The sequence below is a fragment of the Pipra filicauda genome, unplaced genomic scaffold (genome assembly GCF_003945595.2).
Source record: "Pipra filicauda isolate LSUMZ 115617 unplaced genomic scaffold, ASM394559v2 scaffold561_size491250_pilon, whole genome shotgun sequence".
Taxonomy (NCBI): domain Eukaryota; kingdom Metazoa; phylum Chordata; class Aves; order Passeriformes; family Pipridae; genus Pipra; species Pipra filicauda.
The window spans coordinates 154,884-182,158 of NW_024104711.1; the positions used below are offsets into that span (position 1 = coordinate 154,884).

General features: G+C 42.4%; 1 protein-coding gene across 6 annotated transcripts; it reads right to left on the reverse strand.

Moving 5' to 3' along the window:
* Positions 1-1,346: 1,346 nt before the first annotated feature.
* Positions 1,347-27,269, reverse strand: RBM39 (RNA binding motif protein 39). 6 transcript variants are annotated; one of them, XM_039387438.1, is made up of 15 exons: positions 26,819-27,269; positions 23,684-23,878; positions 18,305-18,370; positions 18,143-18,193; positions 16,654-16,771; positions 15,947-16,099; positions 15,241-15,378; positions 13,596-13,661; positions 12,365-12,569; positions 12,088-12,165; positions 6,527-6,559; positions 5,321-5,396; positions 5,066-5,171; positions 2,437-2,515; positions 1,347-2,346 (listed from the first exon to the last, which is right to left on the reverse strand). In XM_039387438.1, the coding sequence occupies exons 5-15, from the start codon at positions 16,714-16,716 to the stop codon at positions 2,246-2,248; spliced, it is 1,098 nt and encodes a 365-aa protein (XP_039243372.1). In that variant the 5' UTR covers positions 16,717-16,771; positions 18,143-18,193; positions 18,305-18,370; positions 23,684-23,878; positions 26,819-27,269; the 3' UTR covers positions 1,347-2,245. The 6 variants fall into 6 exon arrangements, 5 of the variants coding, with proteins under 5 accessions (XP_039243372.1, XP_039243371.1, XP_039243368.1 ...); XM_039387437.1 differs by having other exon boundaries at positions 18,143-18,196; XM_039387434.1 differs by having other exon boundaries at positions 23,684-23,875; positions 26,815-27,269.
* Between the last annotated feature and the right edge of the window lie 6 nt (positions 27,270-27,275).

Consider the following 27,275-nt stretch of genomic DNA (forward strand, 5'->3'; position numbering starts at 1 on the left):
GGATGTGGAGCAGCTCCATTGCTTTCAAGCATTCTTGAGTCTAGGAAAGTTTACTGGGTGGCTAATTCAGATTAATGATTGAATTTCTCACCTCTTGCAAAAAAGGTGGGTTGGAGCCGGTCCCATTTCTGAGTTCCAGGTGACAAAGGGCAGGTACCCTCACAGAGTGGGGACCCCAGGACCCGGGCAGGCTGTAGGAGCTGTGCTCCCAGAAAGAGCCTTTTCCTACAACCTGCCTTAGCAGGCCCACAGTGTGCTGTGTTTCCCTGGGAGAGCTGGGAATCCCTCCCACCATTCCCTGGCCCCAAAGCACTGCCTGCAGCAGACCTAGGAAATGGCGGCTGGTGTTGCAATGTGCCAGTACTTGCCTTTTGAAACAAGGCTTCTTTCTGCTCCTGCCTTAGTTCTTTCTGAGGAGACAGATGAGTGGCAGCACTGCCTGAGCCAGCACCTGTACAGCCCTGACCTGGTGCAGGTGCCTTTTTCCCTGTTTTTAAGGTGGAACCAATCCAGCACTCAAAGCCTGTTCTCAGCCTGCTGCCGTGGGCTCAGCCCAGAACAGCTCCTTTACCTCCAGCTGGCACTGAGGGACTAATACTGGACACTAAAAAAAGAAAGCTCAAGCACAGCCAGAGAGCAGCTGTGTCACCAACCCCCAGACCCTCCTGTAGTGTCTTCCTGGTCCCTCCCTACCTCTGTGCTCCCTCCAGTCACCTGCTCCCTGTCCTGGACTGCTGAGGACAGTCCCTTGCCCCACTGCAGCTCAGGCACAGCTACACACAGCCCTGCTGGAGAGCCGGTCATCCCAGTGCTCTGGGAACAGCAGCAGGACCCCTGCACTGCCTGCCGAGCCTTCCCCCACCAGGAGGAACGTTCTCACTCCATACTCTCTACCTTGGCCAAACAGTTTTTCTGAGTGGTTAGAAAGGCCAGGGAGGCAGGACAGGAGTCGGAAGGGCAAAGCACAGGGGAGGCTCCCTCCAGAAAGCAGAGTGAAAGCCAGTGTAACCGATTCCTCCAGCTCCAGGACTGCCACCCACGCGTGAATGATGGGGGTGGAGGTGGGCAGGAGGGAGGCAGCTCTGGGATGAACTTCCAGCAGGCCTGAGGAAGGTGAGCTGTGCCCAGGTCCTCAACAACTACGGTGACGGAGCAGAGGGTTGGGAACAGCAGGAACCAGCTCCTGCATGTGCTCTGAGCACGTGGTATCCCACGAATCTCCACCTGGGATACCTGCAGTGGTATCCCTGACATCCACCATTGCACAGCACCCATCACTCACTTGCAGGCCACAGTACACACTGCTTAAGTCACAGTGGGAGAGCAGAGAAATAAAGCTTCATGAAGGCCTTTTTAAGAGAATTTTATTTGAGTGGTTCTTACAAAGATTGTTGCAATATGAAAGTCTTTGTCTGATAGAAATATCAAGCTGTCTTGTCAAACACACTGAAGTAACCCAAAAATATATTTCAGAGCTCACAGAGCTTAAAAAGAGCAAAGATTATATGCAACCAGAACAAAACACGTTTCTGTATTTCCTACCCCTTTTCAGCCTTGGCTGGAATCTGTCAGCTCTGCCTCACTGCACACGTGGAAACTCATCCGGAAATGCAGAGATCGTTTTGTTTGGAAACTTAGACACACCTCACAGTATTTACAAAGAAACTTTTACAGATACATTAATCAAAAGTTACCATCAAGAAATAAAACCCTTCAATCCTTCTATTCTTACCAATTATTCAGCACAAAGCAAGCTGAGTAGCTGCCGCAGTCAGCCTTCAGTAGCCTTTTGGATTTCTCATTTGTACAAAACACTAAATATGTCCCTTCATCCAGTCTCTCTCCGATATTGCCCTTGAGCAGATCACCCACATTTAGTGAAATGTAAAATGTCTTTGCTGCATTAAAAGAAAGGCTCGTGAAACATTAAAAATGTCATTATGTCCCATCTGCCTTTTACAGAGAACTTGTTATCTATGAGCTACTTCTCAGTTCCTACGGATCACCTTAGTCAATGTACAAGAATTACAAGGCAGAACAAGAAGTCAACAGCTTTGTATACAGTGGAAATGCTAGTTAGGGAGAATGAACACACTGCATTTCTGCTTACTTCGTTTTATTTTTAAAGGTAGCAGGAAGTGTACACAAAATGACATTAAATCCTTTCCTTTAGTTTTATCTAAATAAAAGATAACTCAATCTTCCTCCAAAAAATACCTATGTACAAAACTGACTAAATTAATCTTCATCGTCGAACGGGAACCAGTAGTTGGGTTGCAGTCATGGAGTCTGGGAAAAGGCTGTGGTACGTTGGAAGAGGTACATACGCTGCTGTGATCATTTTACCTGAGCACAGGATCAAACAAAAACAACCATCAGTGGCTGGGCATTTCTGCCAGGGGTGACTGAGTAGAGAAGTGCCCGTGAAACACCCACCTGCAAACCACCTCCCGTGCAGCGCGTTGACGGCCGCGATGGCAGCGGCGATCGAGGGACACTTGACGTACACGTTGCCCTGCAAGACACAACGAGGCAGCCTGTGAGGAGGGGACACGTCCACGGGCTGTGCCCCAGCCAGCCCCTGGCCACACCTGCCCCGCTGGCATGGACCAGTGACAGAAGGAACAGGGGAGAAGGGGGCAGGGGGCAGTGCCCTGACAGGCACCGCCCCACGGGAACAGTTAAGGCAGCACCACATCTTTCTAAGCAGGATTTTCCAAGACAGCCCAAACGTGCACTCATCCACTCTCACTGAGAGCCCTCTAGAGGGGCCCTGAAGGCTGTGAGAGAGGACAGCACACGGGGTGTGGCTGCCCCCAGGGGCTGTGAGCCACTGACCTCAGCCACAGATCCCTCTCTCCCTGGTCTGAGCTCCCAGCCCGATTCCACAAGGAGCAAGCACGCCCCATTCCCCAGGCCAGGAAGAACACACAGCACCTCAAGGGAGACTGATACTGTAAAAATTCTCCTACATGAACTTCAGCATCTATCTGTCTTTTCTTGAACAAGGATTGAGACAAAGGGAAAACCCCATCCCAGCAGGGCAGGAGGCCTGAGATGGTCCCCAGGGTGAATGACAGACTGATCTTTGAACTTGGCCAGAGATACCTGGAGTTCCCCATCTGTAAATCAAGCACTGTGCCTCCCTAATCTGGAGAACTGCAATAGTCACATCCAACAACTCCAAGGCACACAGATGCCCACAGTAATGCATGGCATTTTTCTGGCTGCCTGCTTAAAAATAGACCACCATCAGTAATTCCTGAACCAGATCAGATTCTAGCTGAAAGAGGTTTTTCAGGAAAATATTAAGAAACAGACTTCCCTGTAGCAGCCTTTGCCAGCCTGTCCTAACTCTCCCCACAGTGATCTAGCTCATTCCCTGCTCAGGGGGTGACCCTGAGCTCAGGGGCTGGTGATGAAGGCATTAAGCAATGAACACACACAGCTCTGCTCTCAGCCTCCTCTGCAAAGGCACCCAAGCTCCTTAAACCCCAAAATGAGGTACAGCAACACAAAGCTGTGCCTTTCCTTGACCCCCCAGTGCAGTACACCAGCCGTGCACTCAGCTGGGACTGCAACCCTTTCATCCACAACCAATCACCCCTCATGGCCAAGCCCGGACAGTCTCAGTGTGCAAGTCTGGCTGGGACAGAGGTCTGAACATGCCCAGAATCTCAGCCTGCAAAACAGAGCAGCACAAGGGAGCTTAGGTTCAAATCCAGTATTTTTAAATATGGATGTTTTATATCTATGCTACTGTAACAAAATGGGTTTCCCTTTTTATGAAACATTTAACTCACAACACAGTAGCTGTAGTTTTTTCTTTTAAATCCACTTGCTAAGGTAAAACAGAATTGCAGCTCCACGTGCTCAGAACATATGTGAGGGATGTTGAGGGCTGGTGCATTTCTGGTGGGGTTGTGTGATGATTTTTTTTGTTTTGTGTTTAGTTGGGCTTTTGCGGGGGGTGTTCTGGGCTGTTGGTTGGGTCTTTTTATCTGTCAGAGAACAGTGATCTCTCAGACAGTAACAGACAACACACTGTGGGAAAGGTTTCTGCCTCCCAGCAGTCCAATACAGCAGTGACCTTGAAGATTACAAGGTGCCAGGGACACTGTTTTACATACTAAACTGCAGCTCCCATCTAAACTCTCTGTAACCTGTGGAAAAGTGTTTCAGGTGACATTGTGGCAGCTGCACAAGGACAGCAATGGTCAGTGAGTGCCAAGTGCATCACCAGGGCAGACCAACCCCACCTAAACAGACTGGGACAGCAGGGTGGGTTCCAGCCTCACACCACAGCATGGAACACAACAGGACACCTCCAGGGTCTGAAGGGTAGAAACCAGCCTGACTGTGAGACCATCTGAAAACTGAACTTCAGTCTGGGCTCTGAATTCTTTATAAAAGGGGTTCCAGGTGGCCAAATTTATTTACAGACCTTCCACAGTTTATATATTCTAAGAGCTGAAATACAGGGAAGAGGTAACTAATCTGGGGATTGTGCCAACACAGTGAAGAAAAACATATTCACCTGTTTAAGATGCAGGTATGAACCTGGAATTCCCTGCTCTAGCTCCAGGCCCTCAGACTGTCCCCTGCAAGGCTCTAACGTCACCAGTGACCACAACTGTTCCCAAGCCTGGGCTGAGGCTCACATTTCCTGCACACCTCAATTCTGCAGCAGCAGGGGCCCTCTGTGCTGAAGCCTGGGCTCTCTAGAAAGAGGAAACTGGAAGTCCCTGACGTGGGGGAAATGCACAGCTTAAGGGAAAAGCCAAATGCCTGAACTGAACTGGTCACTACTCTTCAGCCACGGAACTTCAGCTGGGTAAATCTGCAAGAGCAGCAGCAGCAGCAAACTGCTCATACCACATCAGTTACACACCATGATTCACAACAGGAGGGAACCACCAACATCCTGGACAAACTGCAACACTGCTTCAAGAAATTTAGGTTCTGTTTAGGGAAAACCTCCATATTTGTAATGCTCCCTCTAGACAAAATAAAGCAACAGAGCTGCTAACAGAGCTGCTCAGTGTACCCCCAGAACCAGGCATACCTGAGCTGAGTTTTTGTCTACATAGATGTGGATAACTCCTCCATGTTTGTTACATTCCTCAATCACATCATCTTTAATTTCTGTGTCCCAGCCAGCTTCTTCTTCACTGTATGGGGGGCAGGAAAAACAGGACAGAGATTTCACTCAGACAAAATCCAGCCCAAACCCATTAAATACACTCTTGCAACATTCTGAGTTGCATTTCTTTCTCAAATGTAAAAGTCATCAACAAATGCCACACAATAGGTCACTTACGTTTGAGGATTAAACATGTTGGAAAGCTGGAAGCACTGTGTTGCAAGTGGTTGTACAGAAGCAGCTGCAGCCAGAACTGTTGCAATGGAAAAAAAATACCAGTAAAATATCTACAAATGGAAAAAAAATACCAGTAACATATCTACAAACCCACTATGTGTGGCTGTAATTTAAATGAGTATCTCCTATCTGTTTAAAATCCCAGCATTCAGCAATGGCAGAAACAGTTCTGACTAAACAGAAATTGAAGGCGGGAAAGCAAAACTCATAAGGAAACACTACCAATGATAGATCCATCTAAACTGATCAATACCAACACCGGCACATATGAACCACAGTTGAAGGTGAAAAGTGAAAAGATAATCCTGTACATTGATTTTGGCAGATTTTCCATGTAAACATTAAAAGGCAGAGACACATGCATCTTCACCTGCATCTAAAATGTCTGCCTGAGTTGTATGCCAGAAGCACCTTTAATGTTTTGCTCCTCACGGAAGCTCAGCAGCAGCTCAGGACAGAGTGGCACCTCCCCAGCTGACTGCACAGCAAGGGACAGAGACCTTGGTGAATTCTCAAAACCTGTTTTAAGCACGTTGAATTATGCTTCAAAAGTGTATCTGCACTTCTGTCCCTTGAAAATGCAGATTATAGGTAACATTTGACAACAAAAATTATGAACATTTAACTGCAGGATAAATTTATACTCTTTCCCTGTAACTGTGGAATTACTACTTGTCATTTCTTGCTGCTCATCATGCCAGTCATCATTAAACACTGTCCCACAGGTGCCCTTCCACAGGCTGCAGCTTCTGTCAGTGGAGCTGGAATAACGTCCCTCTCCCCCTGCACTGCAGATATTTTGGGTTGTGTAGTCAGATAATGAACAACTCAGAGACAGAAACCCCAGCTCCTGATTCTCAAATGACCCCTCTAAGCAAGGAGAACACCCCCAACCCAGCCACACCTAAACCCACAAACACCACCCCACACGTTTTCTTGGACTAACACATGGCTGGGGAACGTCACCAACACAGAGCAAATGCTATGAAGGATTTCCAGTCAAAAAATCAGTCACAGCATGACTCCCCAGGAACACCTACAGAACACAAGGCCTCAGTGTGGGCAAACTCTGCACCACAAGCATTTCACTTACAGCCATCTGCAACAAGACCTACTAATTACAACTCACATCAAATGCTAGTTTACCTTCATTCTGCTGGGACAGTCTTGTTTGTAAATCTAAAGAAAAATACAGAGAAGTTAATTAGTATGCTTGGTAGCATCACTGCCTGCCAGCCAGGTTGTTTAGCTTGTATTTCTGTGGTTAAGAGCTTATTCAAGTGCCTCAACCCACTCTCACAGTTCCTCTCTAGCTGTGAGTACCTTCACTAATCTCAGCTCCTCAGCTGGGAGATTCTGTACTTGACAGATTCCATGACCACAAAGGTAAGCGTATGTCAAAGAGAAACAACACCTTAAAGGACATGACCATGTCCTTTAATTCAATTTATCATCCTCTTCTTGCCTTTGCTGTGCTTGAACTCTTTACAATTTATTTCCATGAGAAAACAATTACAGCAATTCTGACAGGCAATAGAGGTTTGAAATCTTTATTAACAGAAAGCAGTTAAGCACAGTTATAGAAACCTGACATTCTCAAAGCAGTTATCAAATTTCATTTTGAGTAGAATGAGGTGATATTTCCCCTGCTATCTTTCCATATAGATGTCACAATGACGAAAGAACCTTCGGTATTTTTCAAATTCAAAACATTTTCAAGAGTTGAGAATATTTAATTTGCCTAGAAAACACTACTTACTTATTTAGCAACATACAGCTGTCCCAACTGGAAGTGATGGGACCAAACAAATGCAGACTTTCTAGCCGTGACTTCAACACTCAACATCTCAAAATGAACAGCAAACTTCAGAATTCAAGAACTGCAAGCATAAGCCCCTTCAATAATGTTCCATTTAGCACAGAGACACGAGGAGAAGGCTGAAGTAAACCATCATCTTAATTCACTGGTTTAGAGAGCAGCAAAGTGATAGACACCAAGCAAGCTTCCAAGCTTACCTGGGAACACCTGAGGGCATCAAGTATGAACATATTTTTTCCCTTTCTAATAAACTCTCCTCGACAACACTGGAGCACCAACAGGAGTGATTTTTTTTCTCTCTGTCTTCCTCAAGTGCCTTCCCAAATACCTTCCTAAGAACACATTCTGAAAAGCAAGACTGGAAGGAGCAAGCTCTGAAGGCCAAGCTGTAACAAGAGCTGGCTACATTTGGCATGTTTTCCATCCAGATCTGAACACAAAGAAAACCTCACCTCCATAGAGTGGAAGTATCATAATAGCAAAGGCTATCTTAGCCTGTATTCTCTGCAGAAACTGCATGGATTTGGCCAAATCTGTAACTAATTACCTAGTTACTTTTGAAAACAAAGGTGTTTAAAATCTCTGAACTCCCTCAGTTTCCATGAGGACAGACACTCTCCCTCTGCAGTTCTGACCCAACTGCACAGGCACATCATGTCCAGCTGAACTTGTCCGTGTGGGCCAGCTGGGGCTCTAGAGCCGAATGCTCCAGAATTCCTGCCCCAAATCCGCACATACCACCAGTGCAAATTCTGTCCAGGGCCAAGAGCCAGAACAGTTGTAAACACAGAAAAAAAATCAGCTACTGCTGTCTTGTGCAACAGTTTCATCAATTATCTACCACCTCTGAAACATAACCCGCTGATCACCAAATCTTTCATCAGCTCACTGAATTCTCTTGTTGCTCGTGACTGAAGAATAGTCCTTTCCTCTCCCTTCTAAAATCACTCAGAATTTACAAATTCATTGTCTCTCTTTACCGTCAACTCTTTCCCTACACGTAGTTTTAAATAATATGTGAAAATTAAAATTAATACATCTGTCAAGTTCAGATCTAAGTAACTTTTCCAGTATGTTCTGTATATAACCTCTTTGGCATGATGGGAGTACAGGTTCAGTGCACAGAGAAAGCAGAAATACAGAAACAGCTACCAAACACTTTGTGTCTAAAAACAAAACGAAGTTGTGTGTTTATTTTGAAATCCAGGTGGCTTTAAATAGGCCAAAGCCTGCAGGTAATGCCCAGTGTCCCAAGCCATTACTGTGAAGAGAACAGAGACCAAACAGAGATCTCATATGATAACACCTATTCCTCCTTCTTGGGCAGCACACCATCTCAATCTCTTCCAAAAACAGACAGCTCCTTCCACCAGGATGGAATACTTTGCCCCAGAAAGCATTAGAGGAATGTTCTATAGCCTGAATATTTTAAGCTTCACATGTTCAGACAGAGAACAGGGTACACAGCTACAACTATTTACGTTAAATTCCTTTTCCTGCTGGAATTTTTTCCATGGGAATAATGGCCAAGTTCTCAGGTCTCCAGACCTGATTCTTTACCTTCCCTACTTTAGCTTGACTGAATCCCTCCTGAAGGTGGCTGATCAGAACTGTTTGTGGGTGTGTGGCTCAGGTGCTCAGTGTCCTGCCTGTAGGAACACAGCTGACCTTGGCAGTGCGTCAGCTGCCAGGTCACACCCTGTCACCCAAACTGCACTATTTAGGTATTTTCCTCCTCCTGGGCAACCTTTCACTGCTCAGCTCCCAGGCTACAGAACTGGAATTTGATTTAACCACGAAGAGGTGACAATATGTAACACCCCAATAACCTCTTACTGACAGCACCTCTGTGTTCACTCACCTCACCCCCACTGTTCACCGTTGTTTTTCATGTAAGTACTAAACAAGATAAGCCCAACACCTGAATTTTGGCTTCAATAACAGCCTTTAACCTTCCCAGCTTTCACCCGGAAAAAGTCCCTCTTTCTCTGAGCCAGCTTCTTTACACACCTTGTACTTCCTGTGCTACCCACTTCTCTGGCTTACTAACTCCCCATGACAGGAGCCCAAAGTTCAGTGAGAAGAGCTCTGCTATGGCTGCTCTGCCCAGGAAAGGCACTTCCATCAGGGACTGTTAGCCTCGAAATGCAGTTTCTCTGACAGTTTGCTATACTGTCATAATATTCCCCCTTCTTTAGTATGACTTCTGAAGGAGTGAAGTCGAGATAGTAACAGGACCAGAATCTGGCCAGATGGCATTTTAATTCCTTTCTTTTGAGTGTAGGTAATTTAGAGTTATATGTTCCAGCTACACACAATATCACAGACTTTAAATGTTTATTGACAATACCAGAGATAAGATCTCATGTTTCAAGCATCTTTTCCCTCGCTCATTTCACGGGAGTTTTCTTCCTCCTCTGAACTGTTTACACTCAGCTCTTTTAGCTTTGCTTCTACCTTGGGAATAATTTTTTTTTTTTTACTACATATTCCTAGCTTACCCTCCTCAAATTCCAACCTTTATGACCACTGTACCCACTACAAACTGAGGCAATGAGATACTTTAGAAATACCTTGGGAGTAGTTTTTCATTCACCTGAGCCCTGCTTCCTTTTTGTTCTCCAAGAGTTGTAAACCTTCATCTATCCTTTCATGTATTTTACAATGTCTAGCTCAGTTTGACTGCTGGCAGGTAATTTTCTTTCTATCTGTTTCCCAAACTAAAAATATTCTTTTGTTATTAGTCCTTTTTCTTATTTTTCATAGGCTGTATGCTTATTCCTAATTTCTTTTGAGGTAGTTAATCCCCCGGGTTCAGTGTGGAGCCCATTTCTAACAGGGCTTTTTCTTCTTTCTGTGGAATACAGATCCAATACAGCATTAGCAATGTGGAACAGAAGAAACTTCTCACATCCTGCCTGTTCAAACACCCAATTTGCTCAGACCAGATGACTTTACTGCCTTGTTTCTTCAACCATTGCTTTTGAAATCACAAGCCTTAGTTACAGACCTGTTTGTTTACCCTTTCATTTAAACATGAGCAACTCGTGATCCCTCAAGTCAATGGTCATTTCTATTCTCATCCATAACATCTTCATTACTTACCAAATTGAGTTTAAAATAGCATCCCCTCTTCATGAGTCAGTGAGTGTTTGATGAAGAAATTTGTCGGATATCACATCCAGGAATATCTGGGCCCCACCATTATTACTAGCAATTCTTCTCCAATCTGTATCAGGGAAGTTAAAGTCTCCCACAATGACATAATTCCTGGTAGTAATTTTCTCTAACAAGAGTAAAGAGATCTTTAATCCATAACCAAATCTCACTTTGGGGATAGCTCATGACTCTATGGCAGCAAAAAGCTTTATCTTTTTCCAAAGTTACTACAAGTTGCACATGTCTGCATTATTCCTTTTGTACAATACCAGTGGAATAAACAATGCTACCCCTACCACTTTCATTTCTACAGTTGCTAAACATGCACCTTCTTCAAACACCTGTATTCAACCTTATCATTTATTTCTCCATAGGCAGGTTATCTCATGCTGATTCCACCTATCTGAACAGTTCTGTGTCAGGTATTTCTGGCCATATTCTTGATTTGGTGAGCTTGGTGAGATTTTTTTGGCCTTGTTTGTTTCAAATGGGAAAGGATTGAGGTTTTTTTTAAATACTTTTCTCATTTCTGACTGCCTACACCTGTTTCCACACCTGACTGCCACACTACTGTATCACCTGCATTAACAGTGATCTAACTTTAGTGGTGGTGACCTTTCCTTCTCCTTCTGATCTAGATACACTTTTTCCTTACCTCTGTGCTTTTTTCATCCTTTTCTTCTTCAGCAGACAACCAACATTTTCCTTTCACTAGCCAGTTCCTTTTCCTTCCAAGGGCACATCTCTAGAACAACTCTATTATATTCTTCTAGCAACTGTCTAAAGCTTTACATGTGTGCTCTTCATAGGACTGCACCTGACCTTCAGCAACATGATCCAGGCCTATCTTATGAAGTCTGAATCACTTCTGTCACAAACTCTGCTGGAAGGCAAACAACAATGCCACCTATTCTTTGCTCCTGTCCTGACACTTTCTCACATGTTCCAGCATCTCGTTATTTGTGACATCAAGTAATTTTCTACTGCTATGACAGTTGAACGTTCTCTGTTCTTATTACTAACTAAAAGTAACAAAAAGAAGAAATTCCACTCTGTGAAACCCTGATCTCCCGTGGGAGGTTATTCACTGCTCTAGTCCTGAACACCCCTTGAACAGTTTGCTGTTTAGGCCAGTAAGAACTAGCAGCAGCAATCATATATTCAGCCTCACTCCAGCATACCCACCTGCAGAACACACGAACAACCACAGCCAAATCCAAGCAACACACAACATTCCCTGACATACAATGTCCTTCCTCACCAGGACACACATTGTATATGTCTAACACCGCTGCCACCCTCGGGACATGTCCCACATCAAGTCCTAATAACCTCCCTGCCCCTGGGACAGCCCAGGCTTTTCACAGGGGTCAGCGCTCGTCCAATGCTGGGCCTGCCATTTTTAGCAGTCAACACTTACAGTGCAGTAGAACTTACAAGTCCCCATTAGCACAGAGAATAGCACAGATAAAGAGATGAAGGCTTGGGGTGAATTAGGTGAACTACAACAGATTTGCAAAAATACTGCAAAGTGAATCACACCCATCCCAACTGTGATACTGTCCCTGGTTATCTGCTTACGGATTTGCAGCGTTTTACAGTGTGTCAAACACACTGCAATACCTGTGTTTTCATTTTAAAAGATCACAAAACATATTAAAGTACCTCTTGTCAAGAAATTATAAAGCAAAAAGCAATTTTGAAAAATAAACAGGTCATCATTTCTTACCTGTCACAGCTCCAAAGGCCAAAGAGCCACTCATCTGCAGAGCCTGCTGTGCAGCTGGGGGAATCTGCAACCCAGTACCTGCAACACAACACAGACCTTGGAGCAGGCACTGCCACTCACTCAGGGATGCACTAACACAAGGATCAGAAATCTTACTGTAGTCAAAAGATTAAAGAGACCATTTCATGCAGTTATCCCAAGTTCTGTGGGGGGTTTTAATTCAAACTCTGCAAACTTGCGTATTTTTTGCATATTTCCTATTAAACATCACACCCACCTTCTGCAAGTCTTGCCATCAACTGAAGGCGACCAGTTGTTCCCAAGTCAATTCCAGTCCGTTCCAACTCATCACTGTCCAAAAAGGAGCTGGCACTGGAAGCATCAGTACGCTCAGTTACATGTCCCACTTTCATTGGCCTCCCAGCCAGCTCAAATCCATTGAGTTGTTCCAAGGCCTTTTTGGCACACTCAGAGTCTGAGAACTATAGATTGGAAAAGGGGAAATTCAGTAATACTGCCTACAGGATTCAGCAACACTTCTACTGTATGCAACATTCACAATTACAGAAACAGAAGAAACTCTCTAAGATAACAGCAACAAGCTAACTTAAATATGCTCTGTATTTTTAATTTAAACCAAACACACAGATTTTGGTATTTACTGTCTCATATTTAGGTAATGTATTTAAACATAATTATAGTTCAAGTTACAGCATCTAGATACTGCAATCAACAGATGTCTTGGGCTGCAGTTCTCTTAAAAGAGTGACAGTCACTTTCTTTGTAACCTTACAACTGCCATGGTATTTACTGATTATTCCTAACAGATGTCCTGCTTTATGCTGCGAAACATCAAAATAAACATACAAACATTTTATCAGTGTTAAAACCGTCAAGTCTGAACTATATAGTTAGTTTGGTTTCATTTGTGTCCAAGTGCCAGAGGTCCCAGCCGAGACTTTTGTCCCCATGACAAATTGCCAGGTCAGTCAAGAAACTCAAGTTCACAAAATTGTGTACCTGAGGGCAAAGAGGAGAGATGTTTTCAACTGAAAGTTTCATCTTCTAAAATTTTATGTCCCCCAAAAAGCTCAAATTCAATCATTTTCACAACTGTGAAAAATGCCAGTGTTTACTAGTGTCTTTGCCTGCAGAAGGCAGCATTTGCTTTCCCAGGCACTGACTCCAAAGGAAACTATTCCCACCTAAACACATCCATTGCTCACCCACAATACCCAGACAACTGGCAGAAACAAAGGAAAGGGCCAGTGCTGTGTGTCCTCTACATGACACTTCTAAAATGGGACCTAACAGAGATAAAGTAGCAATATAGTAGCTGCTCCCTAGATACAACAGCAATATGGATTGATAAGGTGTGTATATATATAGTAGCAATGTAGACTGCTGCTATATATACACATGACAAGGTTATATATATATAGATACACTACTGCATGGGAAGATTACCCCCAGGAATGGCCTAAGAAACCCAGCAATCCCAGTCATACCGTAATGAATCCATATCCTTTTGAGCGTCCAGTTTCACTGTCCATCATCAGCTGAATGCTTTCAATCTGAAAGATAAGAATAAAGCTATTTATTATCAGACATTTTGGAACAACCCACAAGATACCAAAACACAACGTGGAAACAGCCCTGACAAATACACAGACGTGAATGTGAAACCACTGTTTTCACTGGGTTTTTTTAACCAGTTTCTCATTCCTTCCTCAAGTCCAACTTAGTGTACCGACAGCCAGACAGGTGCTCCCATACTGAGACAGAAGCAGGTAAACGTAAGGGGTTTGAGTGCAGCTCCAGGCAGAGGTTTGCTCCTGATGCAACATTCCAGCAGATCATGAGCACACAGACCCCATCAGATCCTCACTGAAACACACTGGTCATGCATCTCATACGCTGAGAAACTGTTTCACAAGCTAAGAAAAGCAGTTTGCGTGACTGACCAGAGTCTTTAAGAAAGGACTGTACATTTTAATGATTACTGGTATTTGGGAACTCCGAGAAGTTTACAGTGACTGAATTTAAAACACGGTGCTGAGTCATCCATGAGCCATAAAGTAGTGTTTGGAAGAGACAGCAACACAGAAGACAGAACTGAGTTTAGGACTGGAGTATATGGAATAAGAAGGAAAGACCTTCACAGCTCTCTACATGTAACCCTCCTAAAACTACCTTAAAGCTACTGCCAGACCTTGAGGAAAAAAAAAAAATAAACAAGAACATCAGCCATGTGGATTAAAATTTAATCAACTAGAGCAATTTTCTAGGGTTTTGCACAAGAGACTTAAAGGGATGGGCATACTGGGTCTGAATAATGCATGTGAAAAGCACTGCCACCGTATGTATGAAGCAGGATTCATATCCAAAGACAGTATGAAAAGAATCTAAACATTAATGGACTTCTTTTTCCTCATTAAGTACCTAACTTTTCCCCTGTCTCCTAATGAAATACCCCAGGGACCTTGGCACAGTACAGCTAACAGTTATTGGAGCTCCACTGGAAACTTTGGATTTGATCTGTTCACTTCCATAATTCTCTCTACAAAAACTTATTGCCATGCTGCAAACTAGGGCCCAATGCTCAGGAGTGAGAAGGGGCCCAAGTCGGAGTTTCACAGGTCACACCACTAGTTCTTGGTCCTTACATGAGCTAAAACTTAAGCAAAAAGTCCTCAGACACAGCTGATAGATAGTAAAATATTCCAAGACCTCAGCCCCAATCCTGTGCTTTGTGCTTTAACCTGTGAAACAGGGCCCTCATTCACAATCACAGATGGGAAAGATATTCACAAGTCACAGGAGCAGGATACAATGTAGGGAGTTTTTGTTTTGTTTTGGGGATTTTTTTCCCCTGATCCTTAATTTAGGTACTCGTGGAATTCTCAGCTTTCCTTTGTAAGATCTGCCATTCCAATTCACTGGACACCACCACAAACCCAGGTCCTCATCTGTTCTCTAACACCACCCACGCACCCAAAGCCTGGGGATGTTTATGGGCACAGCAGTGCAAGAAGGGAACAAACGTTTCGTGGGTGTGAAGCTGAATTATTTGCAGAAGCTGTGAGTGCTCCACAACTAATCTAGGTTTTTCAGATAAACTACCACAACACAACATGCCAAATTAACATTTACCCTGCCAAATGGCTCGAAGATTCCTCGAAGCATATCTTCAGTTATGTTGAAGTGTAATGATCCCACATAGAGTCTCATGGGGCCAGCACTGCCCTTCTGCAGATTATTTGCCATTGCTGCTGCTCTGTTTTTCTCTGCCTAAGAAAAGGAGAAAATAAAAACTCACCTTCTGTCAAAATTTAATAAAAAACCCTAACATAAGCAGTATATATCTATCAGATCAGAACTAGGCAGATTCACCAGAAGACCACAAGCTGTTGTATAATCTGCAGACTATCCATCGGACTTTAAATTAAAATCCACAGAACCCAAGATGATGACCAAGTACAGAGACACAGATTCCAAAAGCCTTCAAACTGAAAAACTTCATGCATAATTCTGGCTTGTATCTAGTAAATTAACAGTTTTTACACATGCTGGAAAGCATACACAATATAACCTACAATTCTGTAACGCTATTTCAATTTCTTTACTACTACTTGCTTAAAATCTGTATCTTCAAAACGCATTTATATCCCTTTGGGTTGCTTTAATTTGCCTGTCATCTATGGGAAACAAAAGTCCATTTATAATTAGTTTAAATAATCATCCTTGTTAAGGTTTTCCAAACATGCAATGGTAACCAAACTTTCAAACATTAAGTTTCTCAGCAAGACACAAAAGGCATAACTCAAAATGAACAAAAATGAGATTTACAACTCCTTACCTGTGATGCCTGTACTATGATGGGTACACCCAGGACTCTCTGTCCAGTCAGTCCTATTGCCAGGGGCACTGAACTAACATCAACAAATTCAACATAAGCAATTCCCTTTGAACGCCTGGAATTTCTATCTGAAATCATTCGCACATCACGAACCTGAAAGGCAAGAATTGACAGGAGTACTTTGGAGATAAAGGAAAAAACCTAATGCAGCCCATTCCTCAGACAGGTATTAATAATGAGATGATCATTTGCCAAGCCAATGGCTTTGTAATTGTGCTGAAAATCTACGGCAGCATACAGCTTTAACAAACATATCCCAGAGGCAAGTGAGCACTAAAGCTGCTGTTCAAAGTCAAATGTAGTCTATGACAAAAGTTTTTCAAAATTATAAGTTAAATGAATTTTCAAGTTACACTATAACTGACAAATCTATCTGAAAAAGACAGAAAATATGAAAAATGAAGTTGTTTGAATCAGAATTGAATCGACATGTTTTGCATCACATCACATGAACAATGAACTCCTGAGAAATTACATTTTCATGTTCAAAGCCTTTAATAACTAGTTCATCATCATTCATCCCCCTTTGCACAGGTACAGGAAGCTCCACTTGCTTACAATCCTCAAAAATATCAATCCTGTACTTAAGTTCTACTGGGACAGCTTGAGGCAGTAGTCAGATTAATTTTAACTTCCCTATTAATTACCTTCCCTACTGTAGAGAAAAATTCTTCCAGGTCTCTTGGTCGAATTCTTGCAGCCAACTGCATGCAGAATACTGTTCGAGCATCCCTCTCTTCAGGGGTAAGATTATCAATAGGTTCTCTGGAAAGAGCAAAGTTCAGTTAAAAAATAAACTGAATTAAGCTAACTCATCTCTGGACTGCATATGAAACACTAAATAATCAGTACTTCCCAGTCTAATAGTGAAAAACACACCTGCTGTATTTAAAAAAGGCAGGGTTAAGAAGTGAGTACCTAATATTAATATGATAATCTATTTACTTGTATAACACGCCTGAATATCCTGTTTCAACTGCGAGCATTAAATATGCCTGAAAACTTCTATTTTACCTCCAGAGGCCCAAACTAATCAGAGATACCATTTTGCTGCTGTCCAGAAATGGTACCAGGACCACTGTGGAGCTCACAGTCACGAAGATGAGATGAGAGGACGAGGATACAAAGGCCAGCAGGGTGAACTGGCACAGACCAGCTGTCCAAACTCTCAGACAAGTAGTGCCAACCAGGCTTTGCAAACTCACATCTGGCATCTACCCAGTCACTTCAGAGTCACTGCAGCCACTGCATAAACAATACTGACATCCATGTAAATGGAATTCCCAGTCCTCAGAGTTTCAGCTTGTTAACTCACAAAAAAATTAAGAATAGTGAATAATTACTCTGATCCTTGACACCAGAAGCACTAGAATAATTTTATTTCAATACTGAACCACTATCTGAAATTAGATACACCACTTGTAAGGTGTTGAAGCTTCAAATCTAAAAAAAAAATCTGACTTGTAGTCAAGTACAGGACAGAACTAGCATGCTGGATCCTGGACTGAGTTTTCAGTCATGGAGTACATATTTATATTAATATAATTATATAGATATTAATCACTGAGAATACAAAGAAAAATTTACACTAAATTATCTCAGTAAGAGTTTGCTAGTCATTAAAAAACAAAACAAGATTGGTTAAATTTAACTGCATTAATGTAAGAGAATAATCTCATTAGCAGCTATCTAAATCTAATTTCCTTAAATGAGAAGCCTGAGAATGGATAAACACCTCCTGCATTTCAAAGGTATCCAGCCTCTCTAAAATTAACATGAATAAATACTGAAAAGCAAAAAGAAGCATTTGTACTTTTCCATTCTTTAGATTATTAAGCACAATTTAGCACAAAAGCTAATTCAATTCAGGATTAATGGGCAAAAGATTGAGAACACAAATGCAAAAAACCAAAGCAAAGCTTCTTTTGCAAACTGATGTTATTTACAACTGTTTATGACATGGGAAGAAGGCAACATATTAACAATGCTCTCCTCTCCCAGGATTTCTAAATGAATTTCAGTATCACTTTTGAGTATTATTGCATTAATGCATTTTTTTATTAATGCATTATTTCATCATCCCCTTCCCAACTTCAACAGGACAAAAAAACACCCAACACATGTAAAAAGTCTTACCTGACAGGGCTCTTGTCTTTTCTGAAGGGACTTTTGCTCCTGGAGCGACGTCTGCTAAAAAGAAAGAAGAAACAAGATTAGAAGAAAACCTTCAAATACCCCACTCTGGTTTTAATCAAAATCTACTAATGATATAATAAAAAGTAGAGAAAAGTCAGAAACCTTAATTTGATGCTGTGAGGCAGACCAATCTTCCCTCTGATGGCACTGTTGAATTTTGGACCAGAACTACGGCAAAAGAAAAGACAGACATTACTCACCTGAGTACCAAAATTCAAGATTTCCCCTCTGTACTCACATTACACTGCAAGTGCTCACCCACCCTTGCACCTGAACTGGTCAGCATTTCCATCAGCAGCACCCAATGCATGCATAATATCATCAACAGGATATCAACACATGCAGCACTCCAGACCATAAGGCACGGAATATGCTCCTCTCTCAGCTTCACCTGCATCACAAAACCCCAGAATATGCAGGACTCCAGGAAGTGAATTATGAGCCAGCCACACATGGCACATTTGTACGTGCAAACTATTCTGAGCTACAGTTACAGCTGTAACCATTTGCACAAGTTTCTGTGTCCACATCAAGTTCTATGTACTGATGATTGCAAAGCAGGACCTTCATGGCCTGGAGCTCAGCCTCAGAGCTGTGTGCAAAGTGGTGCTGGCAGGATTACTTGCTCAAGTGTAATGTTTTAAAATCAAAAGTTTCATGAAATTTAAGGTGCAAGAAGAAACCAAAGTAGCTCCCTGCAGACATCTGTAAGGGACACATTCACTAATGTTGTCTCAGCTCTCGCCACTGAAGTGCTACAAATATGCCAATGAAGCTTCCTAAAGTTCTTAATGGCCACCAAACCACAGAAGCAGTGAACCCAGCAGTTAGCCCTATATATAGACATGGAACCACAGAAGGAATCCAACCTCTTGGCTGAATCTAATTTTAGTTCTCCAGGCTTCACAGAGTCTGTTAGAACAAACTGTAACCTGCCCTTTACTTCCATGTTAAGGACAGTCCTCACTAGGTAACGTGGCACATGGGGACAGCCTGTGACACGGGCAGTAGGACTCATCCCATCGTGTTCTCCCTCAACTTGATGTCCTGGTAGATACAAGGCAAAGAACAACACCTGTTAACATTCTTCCTGTATCTCCACCGAGCAGAGGCACTGCTGCACAGACTGAATGCTGTGCACTGGGGCTTTGGCTTTCCATCTGCACACAATTGATTCTTTCTGTTGTAGCTACAATTTGATGTGAAACACCCTGAAAGACACGGCGGGCTGAAGACATTAAGAAGTCTTCCACTAAATCCATTTGGCCAGGCAATTTGTCTGAAAAACATCTTCTTGCTCCTCAGTGGAGCAGTAATGCTTATAGTGAAACTCAGCATCCACAGCAAGGAGGAGGATGCCCATTTTTAAACATGTCATGACACAGGTGGAAGTAGTGGGCCAAGATCCAAAACTGTGCTGGCCAGGTTAAAGCAAGGGAAATATGGCCCTGTACAACACTGGAAAAAAAATAAAGAAAAAAGACCATTTAGAAACTACTTATTAAGAACAGAGAAAATAAGACATAAAACACAGGCACGTGTTCAGATGAGATCACTATTGATCAAACCCAGAATTTTCTGCCTAGGATAAATTACTCCATTTCCTACTCAAGTCCAGACAAATGACTGCTCGGAGCATCCATTCAGGTTCTCCAGTATCTGGGAAACTGCTGAAAGCTGCACCTGGAAATGCTGGTACTGATTCCAGAGGCCAACTTCTTACCAAACATGGGACTACCCTGCACCTTCACACCTCCCAGTATAGAACGTGGTGTTCTCCAGTTCAACTCAAATGCAGCCAGACACACCAATTACAGTAATTCCAGAATACTAACATGCAGACCAACTAAACAACAGTAAATAATTATGAGTTTTTAAGGAAATGGTGAAAGAAATGTTTTGTTTGTCTAAATCTAATGAAAAGAATCCCCAAAACACAAACAATTGATAAGTAACACAGTAACAGTTTTCAAATACATGCACAGCTTCCCAAGGGGGAGGGAGAGAAAAGGAAAAAAGTGTGTGGGGGGGGGGAAACGCACGACCCACCACAACTCCAAAAATCTCTTTTCCATTTTCACTCGATTAGTAGTACCTTCCTTACATGATTCCATGAAACACTGACAAACCCCAGTGACCTAAAGCCATCCCAGGCTGAGCACAAAGCTGCCTAGGGCAAGGTGACAGCCCAAGTTACCTTCTCAAGATCCCTTTCCAGCAGTATTCTGCAGGATGCACTTCCCTTTGTTTTTCCAAGGAGACCTGTTTGTAAAGCTGTAGATCTCAGGGAAAGCTGCTTCGCTCCTACAGCCCCTACAGCTGCTGCCCAGCTCCTGCTATCATGCAAGGCAGCACCATGTCACGAGCAATTCATCTTTACGTCTAGGAGTCCCCTTGTCCATAAGCCAAAGGCCCTCAGTCCATAGGGACACGCCTTCCCAAACCTGCATGATGCCACACAGCCCAACAGCAGTCAGGTCAGAAGACAGCCAGCAAATTATCAGCTCTTACCTGCTAATTCTTACTCAAGACTCCAACAAAACAGTGTTGGACAAGGCAAACTTTGGCTAACAAAGTCCAGGGCATCATGATGAACTTTCAGTCCTCATGTAATACATCTGTTTTCCCCGACAGCTTTGTCCAAATTCTTGGTTTCAGAATAGAAACAGGATGGTCTAAGTGACTTCTACTGTACATTAGCAGTGTCTGCGATTTGCCAGACAGATGTCTAAGCAAGAATACCCAGTCAAGTTCTTTCTACTAAGAGACCTAATAATGTAGCTGTAAAACACTTACAGAACAACATGCGTGAGAATAACATTAGAAAAAAACCCTGTCAACATTAAGCAATGCAAGCCAGTCACCCCATTTTAAAAAGTTGAAGCATTTAACCACTTTCTAAAGCTTAACAAATTCCAAGGTTTCAGGCTCTCTGTGGCACTCTCTTCTCCATACTAGACTTTTTCTTCTCACTGTTGCTGAGATGCCTCTTAACTGCTCCAGCAGCAAGAACATCTCAGTTTACAGGCATCAGCTTGAAAAGGAGCCTTTATAAAGCAAATGAGAAAGATCACAAGGAGGAGAAAGAGTAACAAATAAGATAAAACAGAAACCACAATGCATTTTGATCTACATGCTGCCCCAGCCAGCTAGAGTACTCTGGCAGTTACTTTCGAAATGCTGAGCTGATGGCACTGATACAGAGACAATTTCTTCAAATGAAAGCACCAGTTCTGGTGATCCAAAGTTATCTGATTGAAAGGCAGCCAGTGGTGCAGGAGGCTTCATCTCCAAAACTCCTGTCTCCCTGAGTCAATGTCTCATACAGATTTAAAGGTGGGTGTCTGCATTTGAAGAGTAACAAACGGGAAATTAGGAGCTCTCCACTCTCATATCTTCTGAGGCCCTTCTCTTTCACACTTCTTGAGACAAAACTAGAATTTGGGAATCACAGTAGCATATGTATTATTCAATAGCGCCATCCATGATCTACAAGTGATTGACAGCAGACTGCTTGCTGACTGCCAACAGTCAACAGCAGTCCCTCTGGGATACATGTGCCTGCCCTGTTACCAGTCTTCCACTAAACCATTTCAAACACTAAAATGCTACTTGGTTAAATGAAAGCAACAATCTGGCAACTACAGCAGAACTACCAAACGAATAAGCACAACCATGTATCCTCAGGGCATACCAGACCATCTCAGCTTCTTGTTCACTGTATTTCCAGAGAAATCACCCAGAACAGCTACAGACGTGTCAGAATAGGGAAAAAGAACCCTCACAATCATTTACCTTTCTGGCATAACGCATCTCAATGCACTAGAACAGGCATGGGTTATTGCACTTTCAATCTCTACTTGAGGAAATTATTTTGGAAGACCAGAACACTGGAACTTCCAAATTTCTCTAGCTGAAGAACCTTCTCACCCAGTGACAACAAAATACCAAAGAACAAAACTCTCCAACGCAGCTGGGAAAATGCAGCAACTCCCAACTATGTGAAGAGACAAAGGACATCCTCCCCCTGCACCACCGCACCGGAGGGGAGGCTGTCAGGCTCACACATGGAAGGCTCAAGTTTTGGATCAAGGTCCTCTGTGTCTTGAGCCGCAACAGTGGCACTGGCACAACCCAACCAGCTACTGTAACCTTACAGGTAGCAAAGAGTTGTAGGAAAACAAGCCAACTGTGCACTGCTGAAATCTTCAGAGCTGAAGCCCAGAGCAGCGCACACGGGCTCTGCCCAGCCTGGCACTGGAGACAAAGGAAAAGCGGGGATGACAAGCTCTGTGACCCCCACGTGCACAGGATGCCACTGCACCTCAGCAGAGCCAGGAGCTGCAGTAAGTTCTCATTATCAGAATGCCCACATCCAGATGACTTAGCGCAAACTGAGACTCTTGAGACCTCAGGTAGTTTTGTTTGCATTCCAAGAGTACAAAAGAGAATGCGTTTCCTGGATTGGGATCCAGCCAAGAAAAACGTTCATGTACTAAAACTGTGCAAGCCTGCAATTTATCAGAAGATAAACACTGTCTGCTCAAACACTTTGAGAGATATCTTCATCACAGATGACATTATATGTTATGGTTTAAAAAATACATCCTTTCCAATTGCCTACTTTTTACGGGACCTTGCATTCCCAGACTTGGTAACAGCTGAGAGGAGTCCTGGACAACAGCAGACACAAGGAGCAGCCTCAGGTTATTAACTACAGTCAACCATATACACCAGTTCTCACTGGTTTTCTGCAAAGAGGCAACAGGAAGCGAAGGGGAGAGCGGGAATACAAACCATCAGAAACAAATACTGATGAAAAAAATGGCTTTTGAGAATTGATTTACAACTGCCAGGAACTACTTACAGCAGAGGTTCTGTCAAACTAAATATCTGAGAGGATCAAAGAGTTCTTTCACAGCTTCTAGACAAGTCTGACAAAAAGCAGGGCAAATATGCAATGCATGGGCATTCCGAAGACAAGATGCTTCCAGTTTGGATGCATAAACATGGGATGTCTTTATGGGAATATGCATTTACGGAGTAAAGCGTTTACGAGCAGCAAGACCGTAAAAATCTTCAGTAATACAAAAACAAGGGTTTATGAGTTTGCAATCAAAGTCACAGACTACTATTCACTTTTTGACAGCTAAGCTGTCAAGTTTTATACTGAAGACAGTTTGGACAAGTAAGGAACTTGCTTGTTACTTTGATTTTGTGATAAATTTGGTTTTCCAGTCAGCTGTACACATTCTTTCATTGCTTTTACATCTTTCATTTTGGCTCAGAATGAAAACCAGCAGAAGGGGGATATGTTACTGTCCTCCTCTTTTCCATGCTGTATTTATTGACATTCTTCAAACTCAACCTCTCACCCTCTGAGATTATTAGTGACCCATTTAGAAAGCAGAAAGTGAAAATTGAGGCTTCGCCATCACACCACTGAAGCAGCACCCATGCACCTCGACACAAATAACCTACTAGGGGCTCCTGTAGCGGCCTCTGAATCTGCGGTCTCTGCTCCTGGACCGGCTGCGTCTGCGTTCTTTGCTTCTGCTCCGTTTCCTTTCCCGGCTCCTGCTCTTTTTCCGCTCCCGGTCCCGGCTCCGTTTGCGTTCCTTACTCCTGCTTCTCTTTCTGTCATGGCTTCGACTTCGGCTCTTGCTCTTTTTTCTCCTGAGGAAAAACCCACAACTTTGGTTATGCCCATAGCTCAGTGTTATTTACTCCAAATCCCACAGTTCCCACAACCTGATGTCAAAGACATTGACAGGAGAAGTTTCCACCTGTTAATATTTATATTTTTTTTGTTAAGTGGGTGGTTAAGCATGCCAGCAATCTTCTATCACTATAAAGTCCACAACAACACAGCTTTATTTTAAATTTCATAATTGCTAGGGAACGCTTCCAGAAGAGTAAAAGGACTAAAAAACCATTTCCCGTGTTGGATCTACTACACACCAGCTGCAGTACTTCATGTGGTTTTCAACCACACTTTAAACTCAGTATCAAAATTCTAAGATCAAATTATACTTTTACAGCAAAGTAAAACAAAACAACCAGAATAGAAAGACGCAAGTCTGAGGGAAAGGAAGGATGGTTAATATTCCCCACCATCACTCAAACACACTGCTGAAGAGTTTTTCTTCCCTACTTGCTACTCCTGCTCATAAGCCACTTGCTTTTTTAAGTCGATGCTTGTCACAGGTTTGGGCCAAAACTACAGATCTTCGTAGCTTTAACCATTTACTTAGAAAATCTAATCTTTTAAGATCTGTAAGTCAACTATACCTCATATCTGAAAACCAGTGAGCAACTGTTCCATTCTTGGCATTTGCATTATTTGTGAATTTTTTCCCTCTATCTCAGCCTCAGACCACCAAAGCTTACAGTCCCCTAGTTTTTAAAATATATAGTATGTATACATAAAACACGTGGTAAACAGATGCTCAAGCCATTACTTAAGACAGCAAAATAATCAATTTTGCTGCTAAACTTTTGAAGTTTGAAACGCCCTTTGTTCCTCAATTTTTCCTCTTCCTCCTTTTGGGCCTTCTGATTGCATACACCATGTTTTTTCAAAGTGGTCACTCATACACCTAAAAACTTTTTAAAAAGAGCATGTGGATTACAAAAGGTTCATTACTGTTATTTTCTATGGCCATGAAGAAAATGAGACTTCTAGTTAGTTTCCATTTCTAAAGTAAAAAGTCTCTCACTTGCCACATCTAACTAAGCCTAATCATCACTAGCAGCTTTTGCTCTCCAATCTCCACCTAGGAAGATCCATTAAAACTATCTTAGCATTTGTCTCTGAAGACAAACATTTTGTGATTAGGTTTTAAACACTGGAATATTTTGGTTTTTCCACCAGTGTCTCTAATATTTTTGTAAGGACAGAGAAGCTGCTGCATCAAACCCCGATATCAGAAGTCTCACAACCTCCAATAGTTCTCTATTTCTGGGTGGTGTTATCAGTGTCACTGACCCACACGTCCTGCTGTAATGCAGTTTGGGATGGTCAGGCATGCAGTATCCCTCCTCTCTAGGACCCATCACTTACCAACATTTCCCCAAGTTAACCCTAAGACACCATCATAACAGCTCTGAAAAATCCTCCCTGTAGCTCACTCTCCTGCCCAGAACCAGTAAGTGGTAACTGCAGCCACTCCCTATCAGACAGGGAGCTGAACCCCCTGTGTGGGCAAAGACTGCCAAGAGTCCAGACCCACACTGTGCCTCCAAACCAGGACTGACCTGGACATACAGTACAGACATCCAGGAAGAATGCAGATTCTTAATCCTTCTCATTACTAACATGGACATTTAATATCATTTGACAATTACTGAAACCTGCAGTTGTTTTTTTAACTTGCTGATTTTTGCTGTGGATTTTCTTGACAGTTTGAATCTTATTTCAGTATTTGCCCAACTGAAGCAGATACAGAATATCATCTGCATATAATTTAATTGATTTAAAGCACAGCAAGAAGTCTTGCAAAGCCTAAATACACCTTTGTCTTCAGCAACAGAAGACACTGTCACGAGTCACAAACAAAAGAGCGCAATTCGTTCTTTAAAGATTATGTGGAACAGCAGCTCTATGAAAATGAACTTCTAGGGCTTAAAAATATTGGGAGCAGCTGCTTTTGCTGGAGTTTTAGAGGTCCTGGGATTTAGCATGAGAAGGATGTTCACAGTATTGTTTAGAACACAAATAAGGTATAATCGATTTTAGATTATTTGATTACAACTAAAGCCTGACCTTGGAATTGGACTTATAATTCCCCAAATATCCATACACCTGGGATAAAACTTTCTTTGGATCCCTTCAGCATGTCATCTGTATGATTTCAGAAGGTGACAAGAGCACACATGCTGACTTCTTAAGATAGCTGTGTATTACAAAAATGCACTGCTTTCTGCTTACTCAAATATCACTCTAAAAATTTGTCTTTTTACATCAATTACCTCATCACCAAATGACGCTTGTAAGGTACAGAATTTATTTTACAGACTTAAAAACCTTCCGTTTATTTGGGGTATTTAAGAGACTCTTACATAAGGCATTTTTCCTCAAATTCCCCGTTTCATTCCAGACTGCTTGGGGCATCAGAAGGTGTTCAGATTCTAGAATTATGCTTGCTTGCTGAAGAAGGTGGGCTTGTACTCTTGTTTTTCAAAAAAGTTTTCAAAGGTGGGGATGCAGAGAATAGAGGGAGGGGATTCAATACCCTAAACCTTTTCAAGAAAGCACTGGTATCTTTAAATGCTTTGCACTGCTTCAAATCACATTCTACAATAAATTCTACAACAAATACCCTTTTAAAATGCAAAATCCATTGCATAGCTTAAGTAACAAAAAAAAAATTAAATATGCTGAACATACTAAGTCTGTATTTCTATCTGATGTTAATTAAATGTTTCCACAACTTCGATGACATCAGCTGCAAGGGTTTTAACTACATTTGTAAATAAAAGAAGACTTCCTAATTGCTGCAACTGCAAATACCAAGCTTTGTTATTTTAGTTCCATAAATACTACTGACATGCATTCCCAGGTTCACAAAACTCAGCAGCCTCTCCCCAAAAGTACAGAACTGAGACAACACTCACTTCTTGCTGCGCTCTTCGTGGCCATTGGCACTGCTCAATTTGTTCTCATCCTAAGCAGGGTTGATAGAAGAACATCGTGAGGACGAAGTGGAAACATTTCAAGTGGTCAAAGGGTAATGGGAATAGGAATAAGAAAATAAAAAACAAAAATTTTAATACTAAATTACTTGTTTACAGCTTAATTTGGAAAGCTTTAGAATATTTAGGTAGGCATGTTTAACCACTTTGCTGCTTAAATTTAAGTCATACTATTACAAAATACAAGACTTACATCATTTAAAAGTATATATTAAATTGTAGATACTTCCTTACATGGTTTAGAGAGCAAGTTATCCTGCAGAATTCAGCACTCAAGTGGTTAAATGTTATTTCTATAAAATGTAAGAGGAAGTTTGAGGTCTGTGTTTGTGTGTCCCTCTGATCAGTACCAAGGCTATATCTCTGCCTAAGCCCCGGG